This window comes from Malurus melanocephalus, unplaced genomic scaffold, assembly GCF_030028575.1.
Source record: "Malurus melanocephalus ecotype Western Australia unplaced genomic scaffold, MMel_1.1 scaffold_806, whole genome shotgun sequence".
NCBI lineage: Eukaryota > Metazoa > Chordata > Aves > Passeriformes > Maluridae > Malurus > Malurus melanocephalus.
In genome coordinates, this window is record NW_026624038.1 from 104,107 (window position 1) to 119,196 (window position 15,090).

Below are 15,090 nucleotides of genomic sequence, written 5' to 3' on the forward strand. Positions count from 1 at the left end.
ACCAACGGCACCTGCCCGCCCCCTCTCCGCACCACCGCTCTCGGCACCGAACCCGCCCCGGGGATGCGGTGGCACCGGCTCGCACCGGGGTACGGTCACCACCCCCCCGTAACGCAGGTGTTGCATTACACACCCCCGCATCCACCTCCCCGCATCCCCCCTCGGATCCCTGGGGTGCGACCACGCGCCAGCCCCCCCAAAACACACCGTACAGCCCGGGGGGACACACAGCCCCAGAACCTGTCACCCCGGCTGTCACATCCCGCGACAGGGGGCACAGCCGCACAGACCCCCCTGCCACCTGCTGCCTCACACCCCCGTGCCCGGTGTCCCTCCGCACCCCTACACAGCTCCCCCATGCCAGCCCRGGGGCACACGACACCGCCCCTCCATGCTGTCCCTCCCCCTGCACGGGGGGCACATCCCCAGCTGTGGGGTGACCCCTCCCGGACCCCCATCTCAGCTCTCTGCACCCGCCGCAGCGTGGGAAAGGGCCGGGGGTGGCTGCGGGACCCCCCACCCTGGCACCCCTGGGGCTGGGTCGCCCCGCGGGCAGGGCGGGCAGGTCGGGGTGKCTGCCAGACCCCCCCTCCGCTGCCTGCCAGGCCGGAACGGGGCCCGGCGTGCCGGGGCAGGTGCCGGGGCAGGTTCCGGGGCAGGTTCTGGGGCAGGGCAGGGCGAGATGTGGCGCTTGCCTGGGGCTGAGCCTCCTGCCCCGCACCCGCGGGGTGCTGAGCACCCATCCTGCCCATGCCCACTGCCCCCAGCCGCACCTCGCACCCTCTGGACGCGCCAACGGGTGAAAACAACTGAGGGACAGACCCCGTGTCCTTCCACTCCCCTTCTCCCGGATCCACCCCCCTGCAAACCCACGGGGTGGGATGGTGGCAGCGGCCGGGGGGACGCAGTAGGTGACCCTATGTCCTTTACTGGGCCCCAGTGCCCGGGGGGTTCKGGGGGGATGGAGGAACGAGGGTCCCGGCAGCTCCCGCTTTGTTCCCGCTTCGCCTCCACCCGGCAGTTGCCTGGCAACTCCATCCGTGCGGCTGCCACAGAGCGGCAAAACATGTCCCCACATCCCCATCCCCAGCTGCACGGTGGCGGGATGGCACAGCGCAACACGGCACGGCCCGGCACCTCCCTCCTCTGCTCCTCCAGCGCTCAGACCCCCCACATCCCATCCAGCACCCCYAAAAWYCCCACTCTGGTGAGCTCCTCCATCCCCTTTCCCCGGGGCATCCATTCCCCCGGACCTGTGTGTGAGTGGTGCTGCTGGCTGGGCTCAGCCACACAGAGGGGGATTTCTCCTGACAGCAGGATGGGARACTGAGGCACGGAGAGACCCCACTCGCTGGTGGCAATGGGGATGCTCTGGGCTGCACAGGTAGGAGGGATCTGGAGCTCTGTGTAGTGCTGAGGTCAATATTTCCCCCAGGAAAGGTGCCCTAAATCCAGCCCATCCCATCCCCTCTCCCCAGCTCGGAAGGGACAGGGGCACTGCCGGCGCAGAGCGAACTATTGGCTTAATTAATTTGCTGTTATTTCTCCTAACGAGCTGGGATCCGGAGCGGGCGCTTCCCTCGGTTGGCAGCCAGCGCATTCCCCCGCCCCGGCACTGAGCCGGGGGTGCGAAGCCTCCAGGCACCGCTCAAAACAGACCGTGTGTGGGAGGGAAAAATTACACCGCGGGAAAAATCCCTCCCCAAGCCAGCGCCTTAACCCACTTCCCAGCTGCAGCACTGGGAGAGGGGAGCGGGGAATTTGGGGGAGAACCCCCAAGAGATTGGGGCAGCTCCTCCGTGAGGTCCCTKAGAAGGGCTGAGACAAATCCTGGACCATGCTCAGTCCTGATCATGCTGCCAGGGAGGGAAACTGAGGCAGAGGCATTGGGGAGGGATGGAGCAGCAGGAAAGTGATGTCTCCTGCTGCTGCTGCTGCTGTTSGAAGGGCTCTCGGACCCCCACCCCACTGTCAAATGGCCTTTGGGACCCTCACCCACTGCTAGCAGTGAGGGTAGGAAYTGGGGAGACCTGAAGGGAAGGAAGGAAAAGAGGATGGGATGCAAAGGGAGGAGTTGGGGTCCCCCCCGCCCTCAAAGCCGCCCTCCCACCGAGGCACTGGCAGTCACACCCGCATCCTTGCCCCACCCAGCCCAGCTCCAGGAGGAGAGAGCCCTGATCCATAGAATCAGGGTGTAGCAGGAGTGGGGTACGTGCCCCCCATCCCAATTTGGCATGGGCAGGTGGGCGGGGGGCTGCCAGGATGCTGCTGCTGCTGAGGCGGAGGCACAAASGCGCGGGCGGCAGCTCCCGCACCACCAACACAACAGTTGGTCCTTCCCTGTGAGCCAGCGAGGCTGGAGAGAGGAGGGGCCTCACATCAGCCCCCAGCCCCAGAGAGAGGAGGGGGCTCCCTCCAGCCCCGCTGCCGGGCTGGGCACGGGTGGCAGCCACTTCCAGGGGATGTGGGGGCGAGGGCGGCTGGCGCCAGCGGAGCCGTAATTCCAGTCCCACCGGGAGCTCCTGGGGAGGGCAGAGCTGCACCCGGGAACAGRAGAGTGGCTCCTGGAAAGGGGAGAATGGCTCCTGGGGAAGGAGCAGCTCCTGGGACACAGGACAGGTGACACAGGTCCTGCCAGGAAAGCTCAGGTGGACACTGTCCTTGCGGGTCTCAGGTGTGGGAAGGACACACAAGAGCTGTCTGCTTCCTACAACGCCGTTAGGGATGTGCAACCCACAGGATGAAACCCAAATAATGCCAAAACCCCAGCATGGGGGGTAAGGTCCAGGATTTTAGTCCTGTGACCAATACGTCAATGACACGTCAGCCTTAAGGCACAAACACAGTGACATCTAAAACACGARGGGGGTTCTGCTTTGGGAATGTGGCTCTGGTGGCTGAAATGAGACAAAAAAGGTCAGAGTTGCAAACAGCACAGAAAGAAGTAATTTCTGTTGGAGAGTCAGGTACGGATGATGGATCCACACGAAGAATGAGCAGGTGGGTGCCCCATCCCGGCCGCAGATGGGGATGGGGTGGCCTTGGTGACGTCCCCCTCGGCCGGTGCCTGCGCCGGCAGCTGGCRCGTCCCCACGGCGTCCCGGCACGGGCTCAGGAGAGCAGCAGGAATCGGCAGGAACGGGCAGGAATCGGCAGCAGGCCCTGCCAAGTTTCCTAATGCAATTTGCAAACGGCTGCGAGGAMGTGGCCAAGCCGGAGCCGGAGCAGGGCCACTGGGATGTGGAGCGGCAGCACTGCGGCACAGGTGAGGTGACAGTCACCCCAACGGGGACACAGGGCTGCCGTGGGGAAGTGAGGAGGGAGCTGTGGCAGGGATGAGGCGCTTCCTTGTGGGGCCAGAGCCCAGCCTGGTGTGTTGGGGCAGGTTCCAACACCCTCCRCAGCTCCAGCAGCAACACCCAAGTGCTGGGAGCAAACCCGGCCCTGCCGAGCTGGTTTGGGTGCTGGCTGGGCTGCTCGGGCAGCGTCGGGGTGCTGGGTGCCCACAAACCTCTCTCTCTCTCCGTGGATTTGTCAGAGGGAGGGTTGAAAGGTCCCTTTGTGCTGGTGGGGACAGCAGGAAGAGGGCTCACCCTGTGTATTCCCACCTGAGAGCTTACACACACCGGTTACCAACAGTGTGTTGGAAAAACAATGAGGAGGAGCTCCTAAATTAGGTGGTTCCTGCCCGGGCAGCACATTCCTGACAGCTTCCCACGACTCCATTGCCCTTCCCCTGCTTCAAAAGTAGCAGAAATCAAGTTGCTAATTGAAAAGAGAATTGAAATGAACAATGAACTGAGGTGGGGGGGATGTCACGGCTGCTGTTTGTTTGCGAACAAATAAATACAAAATACCCAAAAGAAACAAATCAGCTTTACTGAAGGAGCTGCTTCATTCCTTAAATAAAAACAAGAGACCACGATCAAGCCAGCGGAGTTTGACATCCCAGGAGGGAGCAGGGAACGTTTAGTAACGGGGAGAAGTTGGGAGAACGTGTGGCCAAGGACCGACTCGGGGGTTGGTTCTTCGGCAGCCCCAGCGCGGGGGAGGAGGGGGCCGGGCAGCAGCGAGATGAATTTYGGGAAGTGCCCTGCCCTGAGCACGGTGCAGGTGTCTCATCCCACTGCCTCACCTCCGCRCAGGGAAGGAGCCATTCCAAGGAGCAGCTTCCTCCTCGCCAAGGTGCCGAGTCTGGCGCTGGGATTCCTGTGGCCGTGTCCCTACGTGTTGCTCCTCTCCTTTGATTTTTCACCTTTGCTGTCCTGGGAGGGGGAAGAGGGAAGAGCAGCAGAAGTTTAGGGTCCCCTAAACCTTCACATGGGGGGAACAGTGCTATGGCTGGGTCTTGCCAGCAAACCCCCCCATACCTGGGTGCCAAACCCCCACCCTCTGCCCCTCTGGGCACAACCAGCCCCCTGTGCCAACCTCTCCTCATGGTTCCAGATTCTTCCATCACAAGGCCTTTCCAGGGCCCCTCCATCAGACAATTTGCTTCCCAGCCCTCCCCGTGTATGGGAACCCACGGGCACATGCCTGCCCGGGTCTGGGCTTGCTTGGCTTCCATACGGGAAGAAGGTATGGAAAGGGAAAATAAAAACACACACGTGGCATTCCAGCACGCTCACACACGCACAGCTCACAGCACTGGAGCGAGGAGACCATTCCCAGCAYGGGGAAGCACTCACATCCTGAAAACCTTTAACTCTGCTGCCTGAATTATCTACTGAGTTCTCAGCGTTTATCCTTCCAGAGAACTCCCTGCCTTCTAGCTCCTCCAGCTAGGGCTGGAATTTTCCCTCTCTAAATCATCCTGTTTTCTACCCTGAGCAAATAAAATAAAAAAGAGTCAACTTCAGACTTACTTTTTACGTGGTTTTAGTTTTAAAGATTTAAGTAACTCAAATTAACTGGAGCCCTGCTTACCACCTGCAACGAGAAGCTGAGGTTTGGGATAGGTCAGAGACGAGACAGTTGAAGATTTCCCCAGAACAACATTACTTTTTTTGGGATGGGAGGGGGAACTGCAGCCTCACACACACACCAGTAGCACCACACGCACACAGGGACCGACGGTGAGGGGATGGTACCTCTGGAGGAGGCGGCTTGATGGTCACTGGCTGGGACGTCCGGCGGGGCGGGGAGGGCTTGGGCTGCACCTGCTGCTGGACAGTGTTGTAGTAGGTGACCCCCCCATACACCTGGGACTGCGCCTGCAGGAGCAGCAGGATCAGAGCTCCGGGCTGGGGGGCCCTGTGAGCCCCTCCTGGCACCACCCAGCCAGAGCCAAGAGGGGCTGTGCCCCCCAGAGATCAGCTCCTGTGTGTCCCCACCCCTCGCCAAGGTCCCCAYGCTCGGGCAGGGACAGGACACAGAATATGCAGATGGGATTGTCTCAGCCTGCAGTCCAGGGAATGCCTCAACTTCCCCAAGAGCAGCTTTTCCACCCGGACACACCTCACACCTCCCCTGCACACCCAGCCCTGCAGCCCTCAAAGGGAGGTGAGGTTCTGCCGGGATCAGCCRGAGCAGAGCGAAGGGCAGGGATGGTTGGGAGCTCAGGGAACGTGCAGCTCTCCAGCCTTCCACAGTGTGTCAGCCCTGCTCCAGCCACGGCAGCATTGCAAGCACCGGGATCTGGTCTGCTCTGGTCTCATCTGCCTTTTCAAGGATCTGGTCTGATCCTGCCTCCTCAGGGATTTGATCTCTCTGGCTCCTCACAGGGATCAGATCTGGTCTGATCCTTACAGAGATCCAATCTGCCTGCCCAGGGATCTGCTCTGCCTCCTCACAARAATCTGGTTTGCTCTGATCTATGTYCTTACAGGATCTGCTCTGCTCTGCCTTCCCAGGGATCTGAACTGATCTGCCTCCTCAGGGACCCAATCCAATGTGCCCGCCAGCGACCTTGGATGCGGATTTGGGCAGCAGAGCAGGAAAATCCAGCCCCGTGCTGCTCACGCCAGCCAGTTCCCAGCCTCCATCTCCAGCACAACATTCCAAAGCCATTCCCAAGGTATCCTTGGCTCAGCAGAGACCTGCATGGCTGTTTCCCTGCTCCATAAGGGCAMACCTCAATTCCAGACCCCCCAGGACAGGATTTCACCCACTAACCCCTGCGCTCAGGGAGCTGCACAGCAGCCATGGGAACAATCCTTTCTGGGATGGCAGCAGTCTCTCCTCAACCTCTCCCAGGAACAGCTCAGAGAACACACCCCACAGCCTCCCACCCCACAGCCTCCCACCCCAGAGCCTCCCCCACCTGCTCCTGCCCGGGAAGGAGCGTGGCGCACCCGGCTTACCTGCGTGTTGGAATAGAGATGAGGAGGGGGCGGAGGGGGCAGAGCTCCAGGGGGGTAGGGGTAGCCAGGATTCCCGAAATTCATCACTCCAGGAGCGGAGAAGTAAGTCGGAGTGAGCAGCTGCTGYGGCGGGGGCTGGCCTGGGGGCATGGACACTGGTGGGGGGTAGAGGCCGGGGTTTGCCATGGCAGGGGGCGTCTGGTGGGGGTGTAAACCTGCAGGTGACAGGAGGTAGATGGATGTCACCCCAAAAAACAGAGCGTCCTGAGGGGGCAGCAGGAAGGAACAGCTCTGCCCCAAGGCTTCCCTGCAGCCCCACGCTGGGGAGGGGACACAGAGCAGCAGAGCACGGCCCCCATCCCAGTTCCGGATTCACCGGAACCACACACGGCCCCATCACAACTCCACTGCAGGAAACAATTTGTGTGGGCAAGCAGAGAACATGTTCCACAGCTCCCAGTTCTGCTTTTCCCTGMGCTACAGGGTCAGGGAGTGAGGAACTAGCCCAGTGCCCACGGAAGAGGRCGGCCCAGCCTGGTGAGGCCCCAAAAGAGACCTGCAAACTTCCAGCTGGGAGCTACCAAAGGTTCAGTTCCCCATGCTGCACTGGCTGGAAGCTCAAAAAAAAATCCTGTTTTTTCTTYCCTTAAAACTGATACTGGTTCAGGCTCACTGCAGGAGGGAGCAGGTCTCTTCCATGTTGTAGAAACAAAGGAAAATGGATTCCCCCCATGACAGAGGCTGTGGGAGAACAGCATTCTCTGTCCTTCAGGTCCAGGGGTATCCCATTGGCTCCTCACCTGGATGAGGGAGGTGCATCTCTGGCTGCACAATCATCCCTTGGGGCGGCAGCGGGGCTGGGTTCTCACCGTGGGTGTAGATTGGTCCCTGGAATTGTACTGCAACAACACATGACAGGCTGTGAGGAAAAACTCCACGGAATTTCATTCCCCTGCAGCAGGGCACACACAACCCAGCACGCCCCGAGGGCTCCCACGGCACACAGAGGCTCCCAGGCTCACAGATGCCACATGCTCCCAACAGAAATGCCTCCTACTCGCTTTACAAAGCAGGAAAATACTCAGGGAATTTCTTCTCTAACACTTTAAATGCTGGAGGGAATTCCTAATCCATCCCCAGTCCTGTTCTACCCATGCTCAAACGTCAAAGACCTGATTTAAAGCTCATTTAAAATCCCAGTTTTCAGGAAGAATTTGGGGTGTTCTGGCATAGAGAGGGGGTAACACAGAGGATAATTCAATGGGTTTAAATACATAGAATTTGTGTTTAAGATGCATTTTAGACACTGTAAGGGGGAAAAGGAAACAACAAGGACAACAAAGGAAAGAGAAGACAAAGTCCCGACCCTGACAGGAATGGAGGGATCCCTGTTCCAACTGCACAGCTCCAGGCACACACAGAGCCACAGGAGCAGGAGRGAAACACTCACGTGGGTCGTAGTAGTGCCCTTCCATGATGCTGATGTGCATGGGGGGCGCGGGCTCTGGCACGGGGGGTCTCTGCCGCTGCGATGAGTAGCGCTTCACGCGGCCCCCCGGCACCGCCTGCGAGAGTCCAGCGGTCAGTGGGGCTGTGGGGCACCCACCCCACACCCCTGACCCCCAAACCTCCCCTGGCTCACCCCCAAACACCCCCACAAGGGAAAGGCTGAGGCGTGAGCAGCCTGTAATCACCACCAACCCAGCACAATTAGAGCCCGTGCCCCGCAGAGCCCGAGTCACGCTCYGGGATCACACGTTACCATCTCCTCCATCCGGTTAAACTGCGGTGGCGGCCCGGTTCCCACGTGCATATGGTTGGGAATACCTGAGGAAGGAACAGACTGGTTATTACCGCGGTTTGTGCTGCTTCCCAGGCCGGAGCCGCCTCGCCCGGGGGCGTGGCTGTGGCTCAGTTCTGGCTCCCATGATAGGGAACCTTCAGACTTCGTCGCCCCAGTGAGGGTTTTAAATGTTTTGGGACAAATTAGAGGCTGTTTTGTTACTGCAAAGCTCAGCAACACCTAAATCCTGCTGCAAAACTAAATCCCCAGCTTGGAACTCAAGTCCTGCTCTGAGCTTTGTCTGCTGAGACAAGGATCTTTTCTGGGTGGATCAAGGATCCACGTGGGATCTGAAGCTGCAGTTTAAACCCTCTGCAGGGTGTTAATACTTTTATCGAGGGCTCCTTTGGATTCAAACAGCACAGTGAATTCACAGCAAAGTGAATTTTAAACCATAGCTTAAAACCATGGTGCCAAGGTCATCACAGGTGATTCCAAGGACGTGAAAATGGATAAAACAAACACTGGAAGTGCTCATGGATAGAGCAAACACAGGTAGAGGGATACAGAATGGACTGATGGGAGCCAAATGCTTCCCAGAATTAACTCCTCCCTCCTCTGCTAGGGACTAAAAAGGGACAGCAGAGTCATCATCCTTCTCACAGCAGAACACGATCTTGTACCTGCAGCCAAGAGCTGGCCTGCGGGAAATTTGTGRAGCTGCTCCATTTTTGCGCATTAAAAAAAAACCAACCTCCAAATAGACAAACTCAGCATTTTTGAACTCTCATCCCACTGTCACGTTTCCAGCCTGTCCAAGRGTCTGTTCACACAGACTTCCCAGTCCTACCAGTACCAAACGACTTCTGGTTTCATGACCTCAACCTCACAGACTCTTATGAAAGCAGCAAGTTGCTTCCTTCTCCTTGCTCCAGTTTTACTCCCCTTGGGAARCATTCTATCACTTCCCAGAACAAACTAATTCTGCAAAGGGATAATTATACCTGGATGACCTCTCTGTGGATGCACAACTGGAACTGTCCTCAGCTGGCACTGGGGTAACTCTGTCCCATGTTCCTCCCTCTTTCCAGGCACAAAGGGATTTGCCAATCTCAGCCAGGCTTTGGCTACAGGSAATCAAATTCCAGTGCCAGGAAATGAGCAGATAAACAGGGAAAACTTCCTTCCTGCTCCAAACGGGACACCACAGAGCCCAATTATTGATCCTTATCTCATGCTCTCCTGCAGCAGGGGTCGGTCTCACTGTGATKCACACCACAGGGAAAGGATCTCCCCTTCCATCCCGTCCTAGTCCTAATTCCATTCACCTACACAGAAATGTTTAATTTCCCGTTTTTCTCTGCTCTTGTACCCATACTCCACTTTCTCAGCAGGAACCACCACTCTGCACCTGCCCTGGGACAGAGCTCAGGCAGAGACAACTCAGCTCTGACCAACTGCACAGACCAGGATGGCACTGAGCTGCTGGAAAACCTGCAGGTTGCTCCCACTTACCCCTCAGCTCCCGGGGCGGGATGAACTGGGACTGCCCCGGGCTCCAGTTTTGCTCCGTCAGGTTCATCTGGGTCATCTCCTGCTCAACTCCATCTACGCTGGATTCCACTTGTGACTCCCAGCTGCTCTTGGTTGGAGGTGGGGAGGTCTCGGCTGGTGTGGGTTTTGGAATCACGGGAGCCAGCCCCTCRGAAGCGGGCACATCCTCTGCCAGCTTCCCCGCCTCCCCAGCCTTGACTCTGGTCCTTCTTGCCCGGGAATAAGATTTCTTCTCCACTGGTCTGTCTGGTGGTGGCTGTGCTGAGTCAGCAGCTGTGGCTTGGTTTTCCAGAGCCCCCTCCTCCTTCCCAGGGCTGCCGTGGATGTGTGTCACCTCCAGCTCGGGGGACGTGTCCCTCGAYGGGCTCTGTTCTGCACGCTTCCCACGGTAGCTGCTTTCCTGTTTGGCTTGTTCCCCATTCCGGTGAGGGACAGTTGATTCTGAAGCTCGGTAGCCAGGACGGGTCTCCTTGTAGCCCCCCATCCTGGGGTAGTTCCTGGCCGGGGGCATCCTGCCGGTGCCGGCAGAGCTGCGGTTGTTGAAGGAGCGTGGTGGGGCTGAGGGGCTCTTGGCACCCTGGTGCCTCGGGGGCTTGGGGGGTCTCTCATTGGACCAGTTGGGGTCTCGCTGAGGGGGACTGCCAAACCTGGGGGAGAAAAACAGAACAATTCCYTAGAAAGAAACCCATGGGTAGGAGGAATTGCCAAGGAACCCCTCCCTGGGATGCACATCTAGAAATCCCAGGAACAATGTCCCCACTTTGGAGCTCCAGACCTGGCCCCCCTCCCCGGCACAATCCCTGGTGTGACTCTGGGGCTCACCGTGGCTTGCGCATCCTGCGGGGTTTGATGTCRTCGGGGTTGTGGGCTGAGCGGATGTCGTACCCGTACAGCGCGATCAGCTCCTGCCTGGTYTTGGGGGCCTGCTCGTCCTCCCGGAATTTGTCGTGTTCCCAGCGCCCCTCGTCCTTCCACAGCTTCCGCTGACGACCCTTTGGCCTGGAACAAGGACACAGGGACGAGTAAGGAGCTGTAAAATCAAGATGTGGCAGCTTCGAGCAGCCTGACACACAGAGCCCAAGCATTCCTGGGGCAGGGAATGCACAGGAGAGGGCAYCTCTCCTTCCTCCCTCTCCTCCTGCCCAGCAGCTGCTGGTGACCCAGGGTATTTGGGAAACGCAGCTGGAAGAGTCACTGCTGCCTGGCATGAGGCTCTTTTTTGCGGGTTTTTTGGCATCTCTCATTCAAAACAAAGAGCTGAAGTGTCCTGGCAGGACACAAAGCAGGTAACACAGGCACAAACCTTCCTTATGCATCCCACTGAAGCAAGGAGCCTTGCTGCCAAAGGCTGGACTGGAAGCTGGCCTGGAAGCTGTTCTGGAAGCTGGCCTGTCCCTCCCAAGGGGACACTCACATACCTGACCTCCTCCTCCTGCGTCTGCCCTCGGAGGTCGTGCTCGAAGAAGAGCCCCTTGCGCGGGATGTACGCGGGGTTCTTCCGATCCTCATCGTCGTCCAGGTGCTTGGGAACCTTCTTCCCGACTTTCTTCTCCACAGGCTCCGTGCTCTCCTGTCAGAACCAGCAAGCTCTCACCACTGCAGCAGTCCTGCTGCCAGCCCCCAGCCTGGAGCCGTGGGACACCCACCTGCCCGTCCCCGCTCTGCCGCTCGCCCGTCACGGCTCCTTTGGGATCCGCCTTCTCATTCCCCTTCTCCCCTCTGGCCGCTGACTCGCAGGAATCGTTGCTGTCCTGCTTCAGCTCCACCTTGGAGCTTTCTTCCTCGCTGTAATCCTCTTCTTCTGCCTGGGAGACACCCAGTGAATCAAATATGCTCCATTAGCAATAAATCTGCCAGGAATCTTCCCAAATTTGGGGTTAGATCCAGCAGCAGATCCCCCAGAACTTCCTCCAAATTTGGAGTTAGATTCGGCAACAGATCCCCCAGGACTTCTCCCAAATCCAGCAACAGATCCCCCAAGACTTCTCCCAAATCTGGAGTTAGATCCAGCAACAGAACGACCAGGAATTCCCTCAGTTCTGGAGTTACATCCCTGTTCCAGCTGTTAGACATGACTCTTCCAAAGCAGAGGATTAGCTCCTAAAATTCTTCCTATCCCTGTATTTTTGCAGGAAAAGCAAAGGTCAAACTGAGCTTCTTCCAAAAGACGGAGGGTCCAACAGGCTTTCTGGAATAGAACTGGGATCAGCTGCCCCAYAAAGATGCAGCATCCCACTATTCCAAAAAGGCTCCTGCAGCCTGGGGAGACTGCTGATTACAGGCCCTTCCTTCCACACCGAGGGCCCRGATCCAGCCAGGGCCACGTTTCCAAATTCCCTGGAGTTCCTCAGCTGACTCACTCAGCTCAGGAGCATGACCTGGTTTCACCCCCAGGAGCCTCCGGAGGCTGGAGCCGAACTAAAAATAGCTCGGGGTGATTAACCAAACCCTGCTCCATTTTCCTCTTTCAACACAGCCTTTGCACATCGGCTGCTCCCGGTGTTTACGCCGGGGAAGCCCAGGCTGGGCATTATTTTTAGGTACAGGAACAGAGTCATCCTGGCACGGCAGTGATGCAACAACACCACTGCCACAGGGAGCCTCCACGTGGGATTCCAGGCTGGAAAAGCTCCGGGAGYTGCCCTGTCATCTCTGCAGCCTGCTGTGCTCTTTTCTTGTTAACAGCATGGATTAATTCCCAAACTGAGATTAATTCCCATATAAACASCTTGGRTTTCCTCTGCCTGGTGGTTYCTRTGTTCTCTWGCCACTGTTTCCCTCAAGATTCCCTCAAAACAGAGATGGGTTTTCCTTGCAAAGCCTTCACTATAATCCTCAGAGACCAGAAGTTCTCTAAACTCCCTGGAAATCTCAAACTTTKGGAGTTCTGAACTAAAAATCCAGGGGAACCTTCAGCCCCAGGCATGGGTGGGATGGGATTCCCTCAGCACCCTACAACTCCCAAGGTGCATCCTCCCCTCTGGCTGCTCCCTCAGAACAGAGGGAAGCTCCTGGGATGCTCCCAACCACCACTTTGCTTTTTAATTCCARCTAATTAAAACCCAGCGAGATCCCACATTCCTCCCACACCCTTCTTGGCCATGGCAAATCCCAAACGTTCCCAGTRTGAGGAGCCAGRAGGGTTTTCCCTGGCACACACTGGCCCTACACCCTCCCCAGCAGCCCAGTGACACTGTCCCAGTGCCAGGGGCTGAGACAGGCCCTTTCCTCAGGAGACACATGGGACAGTGGAAGAGATCCAAGGACACAAACTGGGTTTGTGCTGAAATTCCACGAGAATCAGGACAGAGCCTGCYCTTACCTCCGAGTCTTCGGCGCTTTCATAGTCAGAGAGCACGGCTGTGGAGAGGGAAAGGAGGTGGGGTCAGGGCAGGGCTGGACATGGCTCCTCTCCCATGCGACCAAACCCCTTCCAATGATTTCCAGCACCATTCCAAATCAATAACACAGCTCAGGAAGGAGCTGGGGTGAGTTTGGGGCATGCTGCCCCTGCACCCCATGTTTGCCTGCTGTTACAAGTGAATATTTGGGATGGCAACAACCACACGATTGTAGGAAAATCCATTTTGCCTGGTTTTCACTTTTTTTTTGCATACAATCCTGCCCAAGAGCCATCACTCACCATCTCCTTCGATGCCATCCTCACTTTCCTGCAGAGAGAGAGAAGAGAAAGAGGAGTTAGAGAAGGGGAGGGCAGCAGCCAGATCCCAGCAACATGGACTCATAAAACCACAGAAACATGGAATTGTTTAGATTGGAAAAAATCTTTAAGATCAAGTCCAACTTTCAGCGAACACCAGCCCCACGTCACCACTAATTCAYGTCCCCAAAAGCCACATCCACAATTTTTGTACACTTCCAGGGATGGAAATCCCACCACTCCCTGGGCAGCCTGTGCCAGTGCCTGACCRYCCCTTCCAYGAAGRAATTTYCCCTAAAAAAATGCTTTCTTAGTATCTAATACCTTTTCCTAACAGCAACTWTCTTGTCCTAATGTCCATTTTTCCAGCGTTCTGTGACCCCAGACAACGACAGCAAGGTCTGGCCCTGAACCTACTGCAGCCACCCTTGGAAGTTCAGCTCCAGTGATCAAGCAGAAACAAATTCCAGCCTCCCAGAGCCTTTCTCCAAGAACCCTCTAGAGCAATTACAGCAGGGGAACATTGAGAGCAGAGCACAGTCTGTCAGTGCTGGGGGTCTCCAGGGAACAGAGTGACAGTGACAAGGGAGCCAGGATCCCTCCCTCGCCAACCAAGAGCCAGGGAAAGGACAAGAACAGGGAATAACAAAGAAATGCTGAGCAGGACTCAGCTCAGGGAAGGGGCTGGATGAAGGGAATAGCTCAGAACAGGAAAAAAAATCTGCTCAGTAAAATTATTGCCCAGAAAAGCTGTGGCTGCCCCATCTCTGGAAGTGTCCAAGGCCAGATTGGATGGAACTTGGAGCACCCTGAGATCATGGAAGGTGTCCCTGCTCACGGCAGGGGATGGAACTGGATGAGTTTTAACGTTCCTTCCAATCCAAACAAAATCTTGGTCTTTATTCCAGATCGGGAATAAAGGAAAAGATCAACCCAAGCGTACAGGAAAAACCTCACAGCACAAAAAACTTAACCAAGGTGACAAGATAAACCTAAAACCACCAGCAAAAAACACACTGGGAGTCAGGGGGTGCTGGAAATAACCGGCCCTGAAACCTAAAACTGGAAAGAGCTGGAAATAACCAGCATTAGAACCCAAATCAGGAGAAAACTGCACCTGCATGTGAACTACAAGAGCAAAACTGCACGGGGAGGGGGGAAACAGCAGCACCCACCCACCTGACCCTGTTTCAGGGACCCCAGGAAGGAGGGACAGGACCCCAGGAACAGGAACTCAAGACTGGGGGGATCCAGCCACACGAAACCCCTGCCTGTTCTGGGGGGCTGCAGAGCTCACCCCACCCGGGGCTGTCTCAGCCCTGCTCCATCACACACACTATGGGGGGCTTCAGCCCAGTTCCCCCAATTCCTGGTGCTCCCTCAGCTCTCCACCYCKCACTTTGTCCCCAGTGTCCCCCCACCCTGTAGGTCTTAATACCAGTCCTCCAACTTCCCCATGCCCCYCCGACACCAGAGCCCCCAACCCTCCCATCCTCAGGACACCAAAACCCCTCTCAGCCCTCACCCTGCTCTCAGAGTCCCAATCCCACAGACATCAAAACATCCCTCAGCTCCCTCCCTCCTTTCCCCAGGGTCCCCAACCTCCCCCGAGACCCCTCAGACCCCTCCCTGCCCTGGGTCCTCACTGTCCCCAGGCCCCCCGCCTTCCCCCCGGCCCCGCTCAGACCGCAGAGCCGCCTGTCCCCGCCCCGGTGCCCCCGAGGCCGCTCAGAGCCCCTCACTCACACACTCCGACTCGGCCGCGCTCTTCCCCCCCGCCCCACCGGCGC

General features: G+C 57.5%; 2 protein-coding genes across 2 annotated transcripts in view; both read right to left on the minus strand.

Annotated features, from left to right (window-relative positions):
• Positions 1-1,038, minus strand: part of RAPGEFL1 (Rap guanine nucleotide exchange factor like 1) — a 9,605-nt gene extending 8,567 nt beyond the window's left edge. Inside the window, exon 1 of the mRNA XM_057385286.1 lies at positions 931-1,038. Coding sequence (XP_057241269.1) covers positions 931-1,038 — 108 coding nt within the window. The remainder of the gene's footprint in view (positions 1-930) is intronic.
• A 2,816-nt stretch (positions 1,039-3,854) lies between these two features.
• Positions 3,855-15,085, minus strand: CASC3 (CASC3 exon junction complex subunit; the record flags this gene model as incomplete). The annotated part of the gene is made up of 13 exons (XM_057385288.1): positions 3,855-4,265; positions 5,091-5,213; positions 6,303-6,517; positions 7,103-7,201; positions 7,753-7,867; positions 8,065-8,129; positions 9,601-10,286; positions 10,462-10,638; positions 11,058-11,209; positions 11,286-11,444; positions 12,962-12,999; positions 13,283-13,310; positions 15,047-15,085. Coding segments are annotated over 13 exons (1,938 nt in total), but the record flags the coding sequence as incomplete, so codon positions are not given.
• Between the last annotated feature and the right edge of the window lie 5 nt (positions 15,086-15,090).